Genomic DNA, 12,832 nt, shown 5'->3' on the forward strand with positions numbered 1-12,832 from the left:
TGTCTCGTAAGAGCCGGCATGACACATTTACAGCCTACAATGCATATTTTCAGAGGCAACCAGTTAACAGAAACAAGAAACCATTGTCATTGCCCACTTTTTGGTCGCGATTTCAACACGTGAACTATTTTTTCGAGAACAAATATTTCACAGTGGTTTACGCCAAAATTTAAAGTCGTTGCGATCACCAGGGCTTTTTGAGATGCAAGTGTGCCCCAGTGCTCGCAAAATCTCACCGATAAATTATTGTACAACAGGTGGGGATATTCCAACAAAAAGTTTTTTTCTATTATTTAAATTAAATTAAAGAATTCTAAGTTTAAACACTTTTCAATTACTTTAGAGGCTGTTTTTTCTGATACACACATTAGGCCTTTTTTTAATATTAGTTTTTTGGCAGAAATTTATTAAACTTTTTTTTATTAATACAATAAATTACTTTTATATTAAAAATGTAATATAAGCATGTAAAAATACATAACCGTTAGTATAATCATATCGGCTATGAGCGTTGCTACACTGTTGCCTAACATCGATAGTCACGCCAAGCAATCGATGTTTAGAAAAGTGGAATCATCGACTTAAGTTCCACCACTATTTCGTATCCATCTTGACAAAAATTTTTCGCACGGAAATAAAAGTTGGCCAATAACAGCGTTGCGGACAACGAATCGCCACAATAACAACTGCAAAACAGCGAGCATGGTTAGTACTAGCGAATCCCGATGCAGTTGCTCCGCAGGACAGTATTTTAAATTGGTTTTCCACATCGCGTGTTTCGGTCCACGGTGAAATCTGCGCATTTTTCGGTACTTAGCCAGCGGCGTTGCAGTGAGCGGTTCGGGGGGTTCCATGGGGGTGCTGGTGGCTGGGGGTGCAATCGATGGAGCACCCCTCCGTGACCTTGCCTGCATTGGGAAGTAGTACGTCACAGCTGCGGACCCCGGCGGATGTGTATCTACCCGAATTAACGCTAACCCACGCGCTCTCGCACCTCGGGCTTCGTCCGCACAGAAGTACAGCCCTCTGGTCCCATGGAGGGACTTTACCTGAGAAAAAGGCGGGACAGATGTGAGAGTGAAGGTGTAGACCTACCTGGATGAGGCGTACTCGATAAAAACTATGAGTGGACAATGCATTTGAAGAACTATTAATGATCCATAGTGGAATATATAAACATTTAACCATATGGTGAAACCCTTTTATCTATTCCCATGGGCATACCTGCTAAATGGAAAACAGTGTCGAGATTACCCACCATCTGGTGACCTTTTTATTTAATTAAAAAAATCCAATTGTTGAATTGATTACTAGGCCAATAATGTTACTTAACCCCCTTTAACCCTTTCTCTTACAGGGCAGCAACGACAGAGCATCGAGATCACCGCGTTCGGATGATCAGCGCGAGATCAGCGATATGCCGGCCACCAAAAGATCGCGCTCCGACTCGGGTGAGTTTCCCAGCTGTGCGTCTATAAATAGCTATGTATGATGGAATGATAACCGTGGCGATCAGCAATAAAACTGTTGTGTGTGTCTGAGAACGAGCTTGGCACGTAGGTTGAACCAAGAAAGCAACAATCCACGAACGGAATCCACGAGGAGGATCCACGGCCCTCCGAATTGTATTGCATTTTTTGGTTGTCCAAGCATAAAACATAAGCACATCTTATATTTTCTCTCCTACTTTGTACTTGTACTCTACTACTCTACTCCGTTGCATCTAAGGGCAGCACTGACGCCACTAAATAATCGGTTTTTCTTTTTGTTCTGCTTAAGTAATTGCAGACTTCATAAACGCACGATGAACTCTAACTCAGACTGTGAGGTGTGAGGTGAGGTGAGAGTCAAACAAATCGAATTGAGAGTCAGTCTATCGCCAAATAATCGAAAAAGGCGCGATCCCCAGTCGATAAACGAAACGAATACGATAACGATAACATATATGTATGCTTAATAACGAAAGCGAGAGCGCAATGAAATGCGTATGCGCATTATTGTTAAATCTAGGGCATCAGTGAGTCCTGAAAACGAAAACCGATACCAATACCGAAACCGAAACCAAAACCGAAACGAGTCGACGAATCGCCAGAACTAATCCAAAATGCATATATAACTATTATCTCTCTCTTTCTCTTTCTTCTATATCTCTCTTTTTTAGTTCTCGTAAGCGTTTTTCTCCTTTTAAGTTTGTTTCGCCTAAGACATAAGTTTTGTCGAGCTCTCGAGAGCTCGAAGACGAGGTATTCGAGATCGCGGGTATTCGAGATCGAGAGAGAGACGACCAATTAGATAACTCCACTACTACTCTACTACCAATCTACTACTACTACCAATCAGCCACAAAACAACCAAGCCCAACCAGTACAGCCATCGACATTAATCCGCTTCTAACCACCTCGCCACCACGTCGTCGTGCCGCCAGCCGGGGACTGATCCGGGTCCCGATCCTGAGATTCCCGAGACTCTTTGATCTGGTTCTGATTCTGGCTCCGGTCCTGTCCTGGTTGCATTTACATTAAGTACCAATGATTTTGTGTTTTGTCTTAGCTAGTTGAGATCAACCAACCAACCGTCCGTCCTGTCATTTGTCCGATCTCTCAAAGTGGGGTACCAAGCATCCAACTAATCAGTTTCCAAGTAAACGATCTTTCCGATCATCATCCGCATCTAGTACTAAACTTAATTCCGGACCCTTGGGTCAAGCTCCCTGCGAGCCTCTGTCTTCCTAGAAGAAACATTAACCGTGGGTAGTTATCAGCTTTATGTAGGTAGGGCGGTGGAGAACCTAACCAACTTAAACATATTGTTGCTCTTATTATCGTTTCAGCGTCTTGTTTTCTTTTTTTTATTTTTCTCTTTTTATCACTGAGCAATGTAAAATGTGTGTGACCCTACTTCAAGTCAGTTACCGCGCCCCAACTCATGGAAATCGAATACGAATACGAATACGAAAACCGCACCTAAGGTTGCTTATAATTTCTAATTTTATGAACTACTCGCCAGAGCTGAGCACACGCGAGGAGATCGGCCAATCCCCAAGTCCCCGGCCCACAGCCCGCGATTTTTGATTTCCCACTTCACCTGGAGGGGATTCCCCGGATGTCCTGCTGTGTGCCCAGTTCGCCTTGTCCAGCGGATGAATTTTGATTTGATATACCCGTAACACATAACCCGACACATTACCACCTCCTACCTTATATGCATATTTTGTTAATGGTATATGTATATATGATATCCACACTTGCATCCCATACACTACGTATATCAATCAATTGCCTACCGATAAGCGAATATGTTTTATTTGACGGGAGCTTTCTCTTTTTATTCTTGCATTTTCCAGCCTTGACAAATAAATGACAAAAACTCAAGCCCCTCTGCATAAACGATAGACTCATAGAAAGACTCTCATCCAACGCAAAAGAAACGAAAAGTGAAATAATATGCCATAACCTTAAGTATCCAATAATCAATGATAAGAATAGCGATTGATACCCATCGCAAGCGCGCTCCAAATATCCCAACTGATCCGCTCGAGGAGCCACTATATGATTAACAATTTGTTTTCTTATTTTTTCCTTTTTGTCTTCATCTTTCTTGCAGGCAGCAGGCAGTTTTTGTCTTTATTTAAGCGGTTTCAAACGCAATCTCTTGCCCAATTTGTCTGTCCCATGCCAATTATGCCTTCGGAAACGGGCAACAGAAAAAGAAATAAAACGAACAAGTCAAATGAAAAGTCGAATCGAATCCCAAACAAATTGCATAGCTGATGATCGATGAACTGAACTGAACATGAACCCTCCCCAGTATGAGATGCACTAATCCCTCTTCCCAATTCTAGGCAAGTCCACGGATTCGAAAATTCCCTACCTTTCGCAGCCCCTGTACGACCTCAAGCAGACGGGCGATGTCAAGTTCGGTCCGGGCACCCGTTCGGCGCTCCTCGGCCTCCTGGGCGGCGCCCTGCCCAAGCTCTCCTCGGAGCAGCACGACCTGGTCAGCAAGGCCAAGAAGTACGCCATGGAGCAGAGCATCAAGATGGTGCTCATGAAGCAGACACTGGCCCACCAGCAGCAGCAGCTGGCCACCCAGCGGACTCAGGTTCAGAGGCAGCAGGCATTGGCGCTCATGTGCAGGTGAGTTGGGCGCATCTAGGGGTGAGGGAACACTCTGGTCCACCGAATGATGTAGAATCTATGAATTTCTGGCGAAGATTGGCTCCCACGACTGCGGCTCCGCGTTACTGGAGGCAGTTGATAGGGCGCCCATCGCTGTGCCCCCTTAGCTGATAAGATCTGACTCCAACAGCCATTAGTTACTTTGTTTATTTCCCTTACACAACCAGAAACTAAACCCCTTCCCTTTGCAGAGTCTACGTGGGCAGCATTTCGTTTGAGCTCAAAGAAGACACAATTCGCGTGGCCTTCACCCCCTTCGGTCCCATCAAATCCATCAACATGTCCTGGGATCCCATCACGCAGAAGCACAAGGGCTTCGCCTTCGTGGAGTACGAGATACCCGAGGGCGCCCAGCTAGCGCTGGAGCAGATGAACGGAGCCCTGATGGGCGGCAGGAACATCAAGGTAGGACGACCCAGTAACATGCCACAGGCCCAGCAGGTCATCGACGAGGTGCAGGAGGAGGCCAAGAGCTTCAACCGCATCTACGTGGCCTCCATCCATCCCGACCTGTCCGAGGAGGACATCAAGAGCGTCTTCGAGGCCTTCGGACCGATCCTCTACTGCAAGCTGGCCCAGGGCACCTCCCTGCACACGCACAAGGGCTACGGCTTCATCGAGTATGCCAACAAACAGGCCATGGACGAGGCCATCGCCAGCATGAATCTCTTTGATCTGGGTGGACAGCTACTGAGGTGAGTTGGTCATACTTGGGAAATTAAAATGAGATGATCTAATGAGTGTGTCCTTTGCAGAGTGGGTCGCTCTATCACACCGCCGAATGCCCTGGCCTGTCCCACAACAAACTCCACAATGCCCACGGCCGCGGCAGTGGCTGCAGCGGCGGCAACGGCCAAGATCCAGGCCCTGGACGCGGTGGCCAGCAATGCAGTGCTGGGCCTGTCACAGAACACTCCCGTCATGGCCGCCGGAGCGGTGGTCACCAAGGTGGGCGCCATGCCAGTGGTTTCAGCAGCCACATCGGCAGCTGCCCTGCATCCTGCCCTGGCTCAGGCGGCTCCTGCCCTTCTTCCGCCCGGAATTTTCCAGGCACCCTCTCCCGTGGCGCCCAGTTTGCTGGGTGTTCCGGCTGGCCTGCAGCCTCTCCAGCCGGTGGTGCCCACTCTTCCGCCGCCCGCGCTCCTGGCCACGCCCACTCTGCCCATGTCTGTCGGCGGTGTTGGTGTGGGCATAGTGCCCACAGTGGCCACTTTGTCGGCCGCGGAGGCCAGCAATGGAGCCGCAGCTGCTGTACTCTCGGCCGCTGCGAATAATGCTGCTGTCACGGCAGCAAATCTTTCAGAGAACATTAAGAAGGCACACGAGAAGCAACAGGAAGAGCTGCAGAAGAAGCTGATGGACGAGGGCGATGTGCAGACGCTACAGCAGCAGGAGAACATGTCCATCAAGGGCCAGAGTGCCAGGCAGCTGGTGATGCAGCGGCTAATGCGGCCGGTGGACTCACGGGTGATCATTCTGCGAAACATGGTTGGTCCCGAGGACGTGGACGAGACCCTGCAGGAGGAGATCCAGGAGGAGTGCAGTAAATTCGGCACCGTCAGCCGGGTGATCATCTTCAACGAGAAGCAGACGGAGAACGAGGACGACGACGAGGCGGAGATCATCGTGAAGATCTTCGTGGAATTCTCGGCCGGCGCGGAGGCCATGCGAGGAAAGGAAGCGCTCGACGGCAGGTTTTTTGGCGGCCGAAGAGTTGTGGCCGAGCTTTATGACCAGGGCATCTTCGATCAGGGAGACCTGTCCGGCTAGAAGAAGGAGTTGACCCGATCCACCCCGATCTTTGTTCTGTCATTTTTTACGTAGCACCTAAAACGAAAATGATGCAAGTTTATTTATTACGCCAGTCCGGAGACAACCGACCATTGTTGAGCGGCGAGGCAGCCAGATTACAATTATGATTATGATGATGATTCTGCAACGCAGTGATTTAGATTTAAAGATTCTAAGAGAGATCCCCGTAGCGAGGGAGGTTTTTTCAGTGTTTTTGTATTATTGCTTGCCCTCGGAACACAGAAAACCGCAAAGGAAAGCCCAATCAAGCACACAGCGGCCGACTAACAACGTGTAAATTTACATTTGATTAATTTCAGCGCTTAACTTACAAAATAAATATTAGTTTCCCATTAAAACTTGGATTGTGTTGATATTTGGGTTAAAAATTAAGAAACAATAATGTTAAGGGAAGAAATGTATTCTAGAAGTTTCTGTTTAATGTTAAACCGAAATTAAACTAAACATTACTTTTTAAAAAATTAAAAAAAAGGTCTAAGAAAACAATTTAAACGTTGGTTATGGGATTTCACTTATTAAGCTTGTTTTTATGCTTCAAAGTTATTTAATTTTGAACAAAGAGAAAAATCAGTACTGTAATCGGAAGTTTTTGACTTAAAGGTTTTCAATAGAAGCATTGAATTTTTATAATGTTACTCTTTATAGGCAGGAAATAAAATATATATATGATTTGGTGCCAGATTCAATGTTTGGAACCAAAAAACATTTTTCTGTAATTTGAAAATTCAAAAGCTGTCAGTAAATTTTGTTGCCGCCTTTCCCATCTCCAGCGCACACATTAATCAAAACTATCGATAGACCGATACATTCCTGAAACCAAGTGAAGGTATTTTTCACCGTTATTCCAGTTCCGCCATCTGGTCACGCTGCCGAGAAGAAAGAAAATAGAAATCAAAATAATGAAGTGATTTCCATACGAAAAACGCGAGTTAGCAGAAAAACAAATAGCATTTGCAGGCGCTCGAGTGCCGCGGCTATCGGAAGAAGGCTGCGCGATCGCGGGAAAAACGCTCGCAATTCGTTGAATCGCTGGCAAAAGCAATCAAAGACACAGCAGCAGTGGCCAAGCAAAGGCAAGAAAGGCAAAGGCAAAGTCAGCAGCAAAGACAAACGCAAAGGCAGAGCAAAGGCAAAAGCAGCGAGGGATTTTGGAGGCTGCTTTTTTGGGGCGACATTAAGAGATAAAAGGTACAGAAAGCGTGGGGATGTGGGGACCCTCGGATGCAGACGGCTGGTATTGGACTCGGGTTATAAATACCCGGACAGCTGTTCTCGCGCACTTTGGAGTTCCGTGCTGGTCAGGTTTTTCCGTTTTGTCTAGTCGCCCAGATAAGCCAGACAGACCGACGCTTTTTATAGTGTTTTTTGAGCTTTTTTTCGTTGTCTTCAATAACTACGCACCCGCACACAGGCAAACATTTAGTTTGTTGGCATTTTTTATATTGTACACACTTGCGATAGCTGATACCTGTGCCTGTGTGAGCCGTGGAACTCGAGTTTGTCTTTTGTGCATACACACACGATACGGGTTACACTTTGTTTTGGTCTTCGAGTGAGACTGCCCCGAGATTATAGTCGCTGTATCCCCATCTCACCTGGCCAATTGGATGAGCCTTGGTTATGTAACGCTATATAGTGGCCATCGGAACCCAAGAGCCGCAAGCGGATTAAAGCCAAGAGGCACGTGCCTCCGAAAGTCTGGGCAAGATTGGCCAGTCACCAAGAGAGTGCAAGTTTCCACAGTGCTAAGGTCAGGCCACTTTCCATGCTAAAACAAAGCATTAGTTATGTTTTTATGAGGAATAGCCATTAAAGATCATATGGTGTCAACAAACACCTTTCCTTAAGAATAACAGAAAGTCCCAATATCAATGGGTTCCATTACTAAGCCAATGAACAATAATGTTTGTAATCTTAAATAGAGCTGATTTCAACTAAAGGTCAAGTCATTTCCTTAGTGACTTGCAATCCTAGAGTGGAATTAAATTCTATTCTGCTAAACTTTTTAAAATGTTTAACTTTATAAAATTGTATATTAACTATAGTTAAAGTCTGTCTACAATAGTTTTTATAGGAAATGTCTTCAAGGGGAAACCTGTTTTCAATTTAATTTCATTATCAATCGTATAAGATCACTTTCATTATAATCATGATGTCATAAATTTGTGACTTTAAAACAGAAATACAATAATATAGGTATTTAAATAGTTTATAGTAAGGAAATCTTATCACAGATGCTGATGATGATTCAGAAAGCACCAAATGTCACTATGCACTTCCTGCCTAGTAAACTCTGGTAATTTATAAATATGACAAGAAGTTTAGGATTGAAAAACAAGTAGTTTTTCATTTCGGGCGATGACGAAATATGTAGCGAAGGCTAACCAAAAGACACACTGTAAGCTAGCAATGACTCATCCCTACGATATCTCCGTTTCGTTGCAGACAACAGGGTCACCATTGAGGCACCACTGGCGGAGCACAGGAACTGCGGCCCGAAGATGAGCTGCAAGGTGCGGCTGATGGAGGACGGCTCGCTGGACGAGGAGCCGCTGACCCTCAAGGAGATCGCCTACCAGAAGCTGTGCAACAACCTGGACATAATCAGCAGCCTCCGCCCCGATGGCAAGCGCGGCCTCAACCCGGGCATCGTGCTGCCCAACGAGATCTGCGACGGCTTTCTGGAGAACTACCAGCGCTTCAATCGCCCCCTGGACGACAGCGTCATCCGCCTCTTCAAGGACACACAGCGTACATCGCTCAAGATCGTCAATCTGCGCAACAGCACGCTGAGCAGCATAGGTGAGCTGGATTCCCAGCATCCGGGGTTGTAAAATTCCATTGAATAGTAATTGGACAGAATTCACTCGGAGATCATGTCCGTTGGACATTCAAAACCTTATAAAACTTGTTTTGAAACCTTCAAAGTAATCAATTTAGGCGTGGACTGCATATGTAAATTTATGTAAATCTCAAGCACATAACCTTTCTCTAGAGTAATTGGACAGGGCCATTTTGTTTTATAGCAATCTAAACCGCGTCAACAACTTAATTATAGTATCATTTGTAAATTTAAAACAATTTGATCCGCATATTAAAACCCCGTTTTCAAACTTTTCAGGGCTGGAGACCCTGATGCGCCACAAGCTCTTCGCTCTGTCCATGTGGTATTGCGACATGATAACCGTGGGATCCCACCACTTGTTGGCTCACTACGGCGACAGCCTGCGATCCCTGGAGCTGGGCATCAGCTCCCATCTGCTGCAGTATGCGGAGCCCAACGAAAAGGACCCGGTGGACTTCCAATTGACCTGTCCCCACCTGCGGCGCTTGGTGCTCAACGGCGTGGTGATGCACCACCGGCTGCAGTTCGCCCACCTGCACGATCTGGGCCACTTGGATCTGACGTCCTGCGTGCTGGCCAACTTCAGCCTGGAGGCCCTGGGTTCGCTGCCCAATCTGCACACGCTTATCCTGTTCAATGTGTGGCCCATTGCCAATCAGCTGCATGCCATCTGCTGTTTGAGGCGTCTCTGCACGTTGGACATATCCATATCCAGCTCTGGGAATGGCCACGGCACCTACGATCTTCCCGATCAAACGCTGGAGATGCTGATGGACAACCTGCGGCATCTCACTCACTTAGATATCTCGGGCACGAACTTGGCGGGCAACGGAGTGGCCACCAAGGAGTCGACGAGTGCCAGTTCCACGCCCAGCACCAAAACGGAGCAGAACTTTGCCCTCACCGACATCCCGGGATTGGCGTCGCGCACCCAGCGACCGCTGCAGTTCCTCGGACTCTATCACACGGCCCACTGGGCATGCAAAAGACACGATATCCCGGCTCTGGAAGTGGCTGGCGATGCCAACGAGCAGCAGATCCTCACCGCAGCTCGCTATTATCACGACAGACCAGTGCTACTGACAAGGGTGAGTCTGGGAATTGGTTGGACTAAGCTGATTTTATGTTCTCCGTCTTTTCCTTTGTAGGTACTAAATGATCTGTACCATCTATTCCGCTTCGAGAACTGCAAGGACATTCACACAGCACTGGATGTTGTGCTCTCTGCCATGGATCGGCATCTCAAGTTCAAGCACATGCAAATCTCCGGCAGGTAAGTCTATATTTTAATCTGATTAAGACGCCCTTTTTAATACGGATAACTTTTTCTAGTGCCACACTGTTCTATATTGTGAAAGGCAGGGATCGCTCCAAGTTTGGAACACTTCTGCGCAACCACATCATTCGGACGCTGCTTAATGGCATGGAGATGCATCTCAGCGACGACACCATGCTGCGGAATGGTTACCTCACTCTCACCCAGTTTCACATGCCAGTCGATGTGGTAAGGATTGATTTTACATTTTATCTGTACCGAGCTAATGTTACTGATTTGCCAGCTCTTCGAGTACGAGCGTCTCATCAAGATCTTGCTGCACGGCGTTTCCAAGACGGAGCAAGAGGGATTTGTCCAGCGCATAGCCATCTATCTGCTGAACACTCTGGCTTGCCAAGTGGATGGGCGACAGAAGCTCTTCCTGGGCGAGCTGGGCGTCGTTAGTGTATGTCTAGCGCAACAAAATCCTGCAGGAATTTGAATTAATCGATGCTGTTCTTGTAGACCATGCTGACGCTGATCAAGGATCGCCTGACTCGCTCCGTCTTCGACGATGTGATGGAGGTGGCCTGGTCCACCATGTGGAACGTAACCGATGAGACTGCTATTAATTGTAAGAGATTCCTCGAAGGGCGCGGCATGGAGTATTTCCTCAAGTGTTTACATGTAAGTTTGAACGGGATTTGCTCCATATACAGAAAACTGAGGATTGAGTTCTATAAATCTACATTCATTGTCTTATTCAAGAACTGCTGTGAAGACTGCTTTGGTCTCATTTGCATTTAGGATTGCTTCCTCCATATAGAAACCTATCTAAACCGATCTGTATTTTCTGCAATAGACCTTCCCGGATCGTGACGAGCTGCTGCGGAACATGATGGGCCTGCTGGGCAACGTGGCCGAGGTCAAGTGGCTGCGGCCCAAGCTGATGACCCAGGAATTCATCGAGGTGTTCGCCCGCCTGCTGGACTCCCTGAGTGATGGCATCGAGGTGGGTGGTGCTAGTGCGAATTTGATGGCGAGATTGCGGGAGAGAGAGGTGGGCAGTGCTAACCATGCTAACCTGCGCTTCCAGGTCAGCTACAATGCGGCTGGAGTGCTGGCGCACATTGCCTCGGACGGTGCGGATGCATGGACGATCAAGACGCCCAGCCGGGAGCACGTGCTGGAGCGCATGGTGGCCGCCATCCAGCGGTGGAACATCAAGAGCGAGCGAAACATCAACTACCGCAGCTTTGAGCCGATCCTCAGTCTGGTGCGCTGCTACGAGACGCCCCAGTGCCAGCACTGGGCTGTCTGGGCCCTGGCCAATCTGACGCAGGTTGGTGTCTATAGCCTCCATATTTCTATACAGCGTTCTTAAATAATTCATACACATCCCTCTCAGGTTTACCCCGAAAAATATTGCCAGCTGGTGGAGCAGGAGAACGGCATCCAGATCCTCAACGAGCTGATCGAGCACGAGAGTCCCTACTGCGAGATCAAGCGAATCGCCCGCCTGGTCATAGAGCAGTGCGACTCGGGATCGGATCGCATGGTCGAGGGCTAGGGGCCAAGCTGATATCTAGGATAACACCTTACTTTTAGGATTCGAGTTTGTTGTAATGTTTTTTTTCTGCTTCCTCTGTTCCCCGTTTTATGGCAAGTGTGCAAGTGTTATGCTGTTCAAGAGATTCTCCCTTGACTTTTATGTTTACAGCGAGAGCAGAAGATATATGCAAGTTTAAGCTACGCGAGAATTAAGCCACTAAATCCTAATGAAGCAAAAGCAAGCAAAATATTCGATAATTACATAATTACTAGATTATATATGTATATGATGTACCACATGTTGTAAGCCAGCGCTCTATTTAGGCCGTCAGAAGTGTAAATATTGTTAAAACCGGAAAGAGGAGGATAAAATAACTAATAGAAGAAGCAAGACAGCTGGAGATTAAATAAATCCTTAAGAATTCAATTCCCTGGATCGATAGTTCTTTCTCTAGCTACATAGATAAACGTATTGAATTTGTGCGATCTGTTCCTAGATTTGTGTTCATTATTCGATGCCCACTCCCCACTTTTCTTGTGCTTTCGCATCGACCACCTTAATATCTCCAAGTTCCGGAGGATCGTTCTGCATAATCTAGCTATGTAAACTAGACCCATAGAGACTAGACCGTAAGCGAATGTAAATAATTGCAAGTAACAGTTTTTAAAAGTTCTGCGCTTGGCATTAATAATATTTATAACACTGAATGTTATCATTAGTTATCTTATATTACTTATATATAATTTGATTCGTAAGCGTTGTCACGCCTGTGTCTTAGACTTTATTTTTACCATCTGAATTACTACATGACATGATAGTTTTCTCCCACAACTTCCCTCTGTTCTTAATTTACAATCTTACAGTTGAACTTTTCTTTTGATCATCACATTACAACCATTACCATAATTGAGCAATTTATTTAGTTTAACTAAAACCAAACTCAGGAAACTCATTAAAATTTTGTACTTCAAAAAATGAACTACGCAAGTTAAACTTTTAAACTTAAATTAAAACTAGGGTTTTCAAAATTGAATGAAAGTAGTTTCGAGTTTTTATAGATTCAAAGATTAGGGAGTACCCGAAATTTAAAGTTAAAAGTTTGAAAGTTCGACTGTAATTACATAGCATCACCATAGAATCGCAACTTTGTAGCGGAGTGTGGAGTGTGGCAAAGGAGAGTTTTCATGTGG

At 46.2% G+C, this 12,832-nt stretch overlaps 2 protein-coding genes across 9 annotated transcripts; both read left to right on the top strand.

Annotated features, from left to right (window-relative positions):
* Nucleotides 1–539: 539 nt before the first annotated feature.
* Nucleotides 540–6,328, top strand: LOC108030318 (poly(U)-binding-splicing factor half pint). 7 transcript variants are annotated; one of them, XM_017103166.3, is made up of 5 exons: nt 540–705; nt 1,358–1,451; nt 3,842–4,136; nt 4,370–4,873; nt 4,934–6,328. In XM_017103166.3, the coding sequence occupies exons 1-5, from the start codon at nt 703–705 to the stop codon at nt 5,946–5,948; spliced, it is 1,911 nt and encodes a 636-aa protein (XP_016958655.1). In that variant the 5' UTR covers nt 540–702; the 3' UTR covers nt 5,949–6,328. The 7 variants fall into 7 exon arrangements, with proteins under 7 accessions (XP_016958655.1, XP_016958665.1, XP_050741911.1 ...); XM_017103176.3 differs by lacking the exon at nt 540–705 and adding an exon at nt 1,780–2,968 and having other exon boundaries at nt 3,344–4,136; XM_050885954.1 differs by lacking the exon at nt 540–705 and adding an exon at nt 1,780–2,968.
* A 500-nt stretch (nt 6,329–6,828) lies between these two features.
* LOC108030088 (protein zer-1 homolog) lies at nt 6,829–12,068 on the top strand. 2 transcript variants are annotated; one of them, XM_017102749.3, is made up of 10 exons: nt 6,830–7,178; nt 8,436–8,792; nt 9,112–9,923; nt 9,984–10,108; nt 10,168–10,339; nt 10,395–10,556; nt 10,616–10,777; nt 10,953–11,102; nt 11,187–11,432; nt 11,499–12,068. In XM_017102749.3, exons 2-10 carry the CDS (start codon nt 8,492–8,494, stop codon nt 11,658–11,660), a joined length of 2,292 nt encoding a protein of 763 aa, XP_016958238.1. In that variant the 5' UTR covers nt 6,830–7,178; nt 8,436–8,491; the 3' UTR covers nt 11,661–12,068. The 2 variants fall into 2 exon arrangements, with proteins under 2 accessions (XP_016958218.1, XP_016958238.1); XM_017102729.3 differs by having other exon boundaries at nt 6,829–7,178; nt 10,953–11,432.
* The last annotated feature ends 764 nt before the right edge of the window (nt 12,069–12,832 follow it).

Source organism: Drosophila biarmipes, chromosome 3L (genome assembly GCF_025231255.1).
Source record: "Drosophila biarmipes strain raj3 chromosome 3L, RU_DBia_V1.1, whole genome shotgun sequence".
NCBI lineage: Eukaryota > Metazoa > Arthropoda > Insecta > Diptera > Drosophilidae > Drosophila > Drosophila biarmipes.

What these genes read in the sequence shown, in the direction of transcription:
- LOC108030318 (XM_017103166.3), top strand. An exon ending in AAGATCGCGCTCCGACTCGG is followed by an intron (nt 1,452 to 3,841) that starts GTGAGTTTCCCA and finishes TCCCAATTCTAG; the next exon opens with GCAAGTCCACGGATTCGAAA. An exon ending in GCATTGGCGCTCATGTGCAG is followed by an intron (nt 4,137 to 4,369) that starts GTGAGTTGGGCG and finishes TTCCCTTTGCAG; the next exon opens with AGTCTACGTGGGCAGCATTT.
- LOC108030088 (XM_017102729.3), top strand. Translation starts at nt 8,492, where the DNA reads ATGAGCTGCAAGGTGCGGCTGATGGAGGACGGCTCGCTGGACGAGGAG. An exon ending in GACCAGTGCTACTGACAAGG is followed by an intron (nt 9,924 to 9,983) that starts GTGAGTCTGGGA and finishes TTTCCTTTGTAG; the next exon opens with GTACTAAATGATCTGTACCA. An exon ending in GCGAGCTGGGCGTCGTTAGT is followed by an intron (nt 10,557 to 10,615) that starts GTATGTCTAGCG and finishes CTGTTCTTGTAG; the next exon opens with ACCATGCTGACGCTGATCAA.